Below are 5,000 nucleotides of genomic sequence, written 5' to 3' on the forward strand. Positions count from 1 at the left end.
CACATACAGTCAGTCATGCACACGCACGCACGCACACATACGCAGTCAGTCATGCACGCACACGCTGGGCTGATGGTTTTGCTGCATATCTCTCTGGTGCAGAAACGTGACCCCTGCACCACTGTCCTTTCATGCTGCTGCCTTTGGCTACAGTACATATGAATTCACATACCTCTACTACACACACACACACACACACACACACACACACACACACACACACACACACACACACACACACACACACACACACACACACACACACACACAAAATGCCCTTTGAAACAAAAAATCAAAGAGAGAGGCACAGACCCCCATCCATACACAAGAATATGAAACAAACACACACACACTTACACACACACAAGCATGCGCGCACACACACACAAACATACACACACACAAGCACGCGCGCACACACACACACACAAACACACACACACACACACACAGCAGTGCCCAGGGCAAAGATGCTTCAATAGCACCAGTCTGCTACCAATTGTCCATCCCCATTCTTCGCAGCTTAAGTCTAATTAGTGGGCCAGTGAAGTCACAGCATGATTGGCAACCATATCAGCCAATAGGCTGGAGGGAAAGTTTGACATCCCTATTGAGTCACTTCAGATACTTTGGGGCCCGACTCAAATGTATTTTAATCACACTTAAGCCTAGGGTGACCAGATTTGGGTTTGTAAAAAGCAGGACACTTTCTTTTTTTGGGGGGGGGGGTCATCGGTGTATCTGTGTATCTACAGGTATGAAAGTATATATGGGTATGAGGTATGATAGTAGGCCTATAAAGTATCAACGCATCCAAAATGGTCATTTGTTTAAAAGCCACTCAAACTTTTTGGCATGCACATTCATTTGTCTACCATAAATGACAATTAAAATCTCTTCAGTTACGCCTACAGGCCTATCACATAATTTGTGTGATCATATGATGCAGAGTGTGCCTTTGTTACAATCCTAGATAGTAGGCCTAACACCTATATTGGAGTAGCTTAACAGCATAACAATGCAGCTCAATTTCATAGGCCTATTCTAATTTCTGCATTCGGTTTTTAAAAATAGATTCACCATCATGTAGGCCCATCTCAGCCATTCCCCACAAAGACGAACAGCATTAGGCTATATAACATTGGAAACTAAATATAAAAAACACAACATTTGTGGTTTTCAACCGAATTGATAATGAAGTTCTATTAGGCTACATTTTAGGCTTAATATGTTTATAAGACACCTCACAATTTACCCCTCCACTGTCATCCATTAGGCCTATTTAGCTAGGCTACTTGTAGTGGCATGGTGCTCAGAGATTAGCAATGGGCACTGCAGCCATTACGAGAGGAACTGGAGTTTTACCTACCATTAATAAGCTAACCCATACAGCGTTATCAATTTAACTGCAAAGGCAATAGACAGAAGAAGAAGCTTAATTTCTTAATTCAGGAATGAGTCCTTCTCTGAGAAATTGCTTTTGCAAATAACTTGGAAATGTCAGATCATGAAATAATTTTTAGGCTAACTTTTAGCCTACCTTCCTAAATGATGGATTTGGTGGTGTTACTAGGCTTACTCCTGTGTTAGATTACCTTCATACCTGGCTTCACACGCGGGAATTTTTTTTCAACTCCACCGCGAACGTGCATTTGCGTTTCTATCGGCATTGCAGTCCGTAGAACCGGCGGGCAGGTGCGCTTTCGCTTCTAAACATGGGGCGCACTGGTTAGTCCCATAGGCTACTTCTTTCGGACACAAGTTGCGAAGTGGCTAGATTTGATGAGAAGGGCGTGACTAATTTGTGAACGGTAGAGAGAAACCTGGAGTGGAGTCAAATGGAACGGAGTGAAAATTACAGTGCAGCTGAATTAGGTCTATATTTCAGGCAGTCCAACAAAATCCCGGACATTTCTGAAATTCCCCCCGGACATTTTTTTAGGTCTCAAAAGTAGGACATGTCCGGGGAAAACCGGACGTCTGGTCACCCTACTTAAGCCTGGCTCATACTACACGATTATCGGCCCGATTCTCGGCTGAAAACCCCCCTTACGACAATCGCTGGAATGTTACCCACCAGGACCATCGTAAGCGATTGTCGGGAAAGATTTCCTCGTCGTGGCCGACGTTCTAAGATAGAACTTTGGCAGCTCAAAGAGTCGCCGATCGCAAATCGTAGAACTCAAACAGTAGTTGCATTCGACATGTGTCAACGCATGCATGCGCATTTAGACAGCAATGCACCCTGGATGGAAAATGCTGCATGACGGTTAGATTTCCTGTCAAACTTCGAAATTTCGTCGATGTTGCATTGACGAGGTGACATGTCACATGGTGTAAAACTATCGCGGGATGAATGCGGCTGCAGTCAGATCTTGCAACCTCTGCAGTTGCTTATCCCCTTCAACGCTCGTCGGCGGACTGCCTCTGAGGTCACGCGCCCATGAACTGGTTGGTCAACAACTCACTCACGTGTGTATATGGGTCTTGTCTCACACCTCTACATAAGTTTGCACTGCTCCCCACTTCAGCTCCTCCTCACTGCCTGTCCCCCCACTCCTCACACGTGGTGCGTTAGTAGAGCAAACTGGTGCGAGCTCATCGTCTCGTTCATATTTATGGCCGACTTTAAATGCGCTGTATTTAGTAACACCTACATCGTGACACCAAGTTCTCGCTCACATGCTTCTGTCAACGTTGGTCGACGGCAACAAAATCGTATGGGCTTAATGTTTGATATTTGCGACTGGAAATAGAACGTCGGGCATTGTCTCGGTGGCTGCGAGCAGCGATAAGATTGACAGTTGTGATTCTCTTCTAGTGTGCGGTGCACCCCGACGCTAAAATCGGACACACAATCGCTAGTCGTGTAGTTTGAGCCTGTCTTTATGGCGCATACAGGCCGACTGCCGATGTCCTTTCCACACCTGCGAAAGGTGAATTGGGAACTGGCCGACGTGTTCACTCACGCCCTAGATCCCCCATACTCAAATAGCCCTCGAATAATTTTGAAAAATGTAACAAAAAAAAAAATATATATATATACCGGTATATATATATATATATATATATATATATATATATATATATATATATATATATATTTGGTCCGATCGCGCTGCCGGCTCTTATTTTGAAATCGCGCCACAGACGCTATGAAGAAGCGTGCCGTGCCCCGCCCCCTCAGGCCGTCTCTCCCTGTTTGTCAGTCACTGCAAGCTCCGCACAGAAGCAACTACAACGGTGGCAATAGAGGTTGTGAGGTAGACTACAAGGGAAGGACTGTATCAGAACCTGTAAATAAATTATTCACAAAGTTCTCTATGCCTCGTTTTTGAAAGTAAGTTAATGGTCCACATTTGATTGCAAACAGTGTGTTAGGACTTCGAATTGGTTTAGCAGTAGCTGTAGCTAGTTGCTAACACAAATGAAGGCAAACTGTGTTAGCTGGCAGCTAACTATTGGTAGCCTATTAAAAACGAATTGCTTAATAAACTTTTCACACTTTTAAACAGTCCCCAAATGGTTTGTTTGGAATGCTAAGACCCTCATAAGACTGCAAACAAAGTTATGAGCAACTTGACAATTTATTATTGGCTTTTGCATTTAATCAACATTGCATCAAATGTGCCATTTTCTTGTTGACAAAACCTGGTGTTCTCCTACCTATGTGTCCTCCTCTTTGTTGGGTCCATTATTGCATCTGATTCTCATTATGCATATGAGAGCTGCATAAACAAAGTCATAATAAGCAACATTTGTTTGAAAAGTGTTATCTTCAGGCTTATTGGTTGTCTCACTAAGAAATAAATCTTTATGAATGTAGTCTGCAAATATAAGCTAACAGATAATCTTATGTCATTTAAAAAAATACTAAAGGGTGGGTGGCAATGAGAGCAAGGCAGGCAACTCACCCCACCTGTCACTGGAAACTAAATATCTGCTGTGGGTGTAAGTGCGTGTGTATTGTGCTTACAAAGGACTTATCATTTTTTATTTTATTTTTATTTTATTTTTATTTTGTTTTTGGGGGGGGTGGTTTGGGGGGGTCGTGTCGGCCCGGCCCTTTATTGGGAGGAATTTTGAAAAACTGGCCCTCGGGGACTTTTAATTGAGTACCCCTGCTCTAGATCTTATCGTTCGCCAACTGGAAAGTTGGTTTGCAATGCCAACTGAAAAATAGGCCTACTTTGGGGTTTTTTCTCTGCGAACCGTGATGACAATGTGGACCTCAGCAACAATGTGGACCTCAGCACCAACACACCGTTCTGGTCGACCTGAAAACGGTACGAGTGTGTCTTCTTAGTGGCAAGGTAAAAACCCCACAACTTTCTTAGTTCGTTTCCCCGCATATTGGTGGCTGATTCATGCAAACGCAGTTCTGGGGTTCTTCCTCTCCACTAAAAAGACACAATGGGCACTGCCGTGGCTCCAACTGTAGGGCACTGCTCTGTTCCTGTCAGCATCTCATACTGTTCTGTCAAGTAAAGGCATAAAAAGCCCCTAAAAACTATTTCACAGAACACAAAATGAGCTTTAATCAAATCTGTGTCAGTCGGAGTGTCTGGTTTCACGTGAAATTAATTACCCTATTGTCCGAGTCAGAGCATGACTGGCAAGCATATCAGCCAATAGGCTGGTAGGCGGTTTTGACAGACACCCCTTGTTGTCCAATAGGCTTACCTGGTGGGCGGCTTCTCGAAGTCCACGTCCAGACATCTCTCGTAGGAGCCGATGAAGATCTCCAGCCACAGCTTCAGGTAGTCTGGGTCCCTCTGAGGGACAAACAGAACAAAAGAAAACACATGAGAAAAATATAAAAACACTGTTATGGTGACTGAACAGATAAGGATGGACAGGCGGGTGCTGGCTGAAGAACAGGTTCTTAAAACAGTGGATCTCTCTGTGTGTGTGCGTGTGTGTGTGTCTGTGTGTACACATCCTCTTATCTAAAAATGTATGTGGGTGTATGAAGAATATTATATCTGTGGACTGTATGC

At 43.9% G+C, this 5,000-nt stretch overlaps 1 protein-coding gene across 1 annotated transcript in view; it reads right to left on the minus strand.

Annotated features, from left to right (window-relative positions):
* The window catches only part of nbeal1 (neurobeachin-like 1), a 116,195-nt gene that overhangs the window by 83,001 nt on the left and 28,194 nt on the right, over window positions 1-5,000 (minus strand). Inside the window, exon 3 of the mRNA XM_063212079.1 lies at window positions 4,684-4,775. Coding sequence (XP_063068149.1) covers window positions 4,684-4,775 — 92 coding nt within the window. The remainder of the gene's footprint in view (window positions 1-4,683; window positions 4,776-5,000) is intronic.

The sequence above is a fragment of the Engraulis encrasicolus genome, chromosome 12, assembly GCF_034702125.1.
Source record: "Engraulis encrasicolus isolate BLACKSEA-1 chromosome 12, IST_EnEncr_1.0, whole genome shotgun sequence".
NCBI classification, from domain to species: domain Eukaryota; kingdom Metazoa; phylum Chordata; class Actinopteri; order Clupeiformes; family Engraulidae; genus Engraulis; species Engraulis encrasicolus.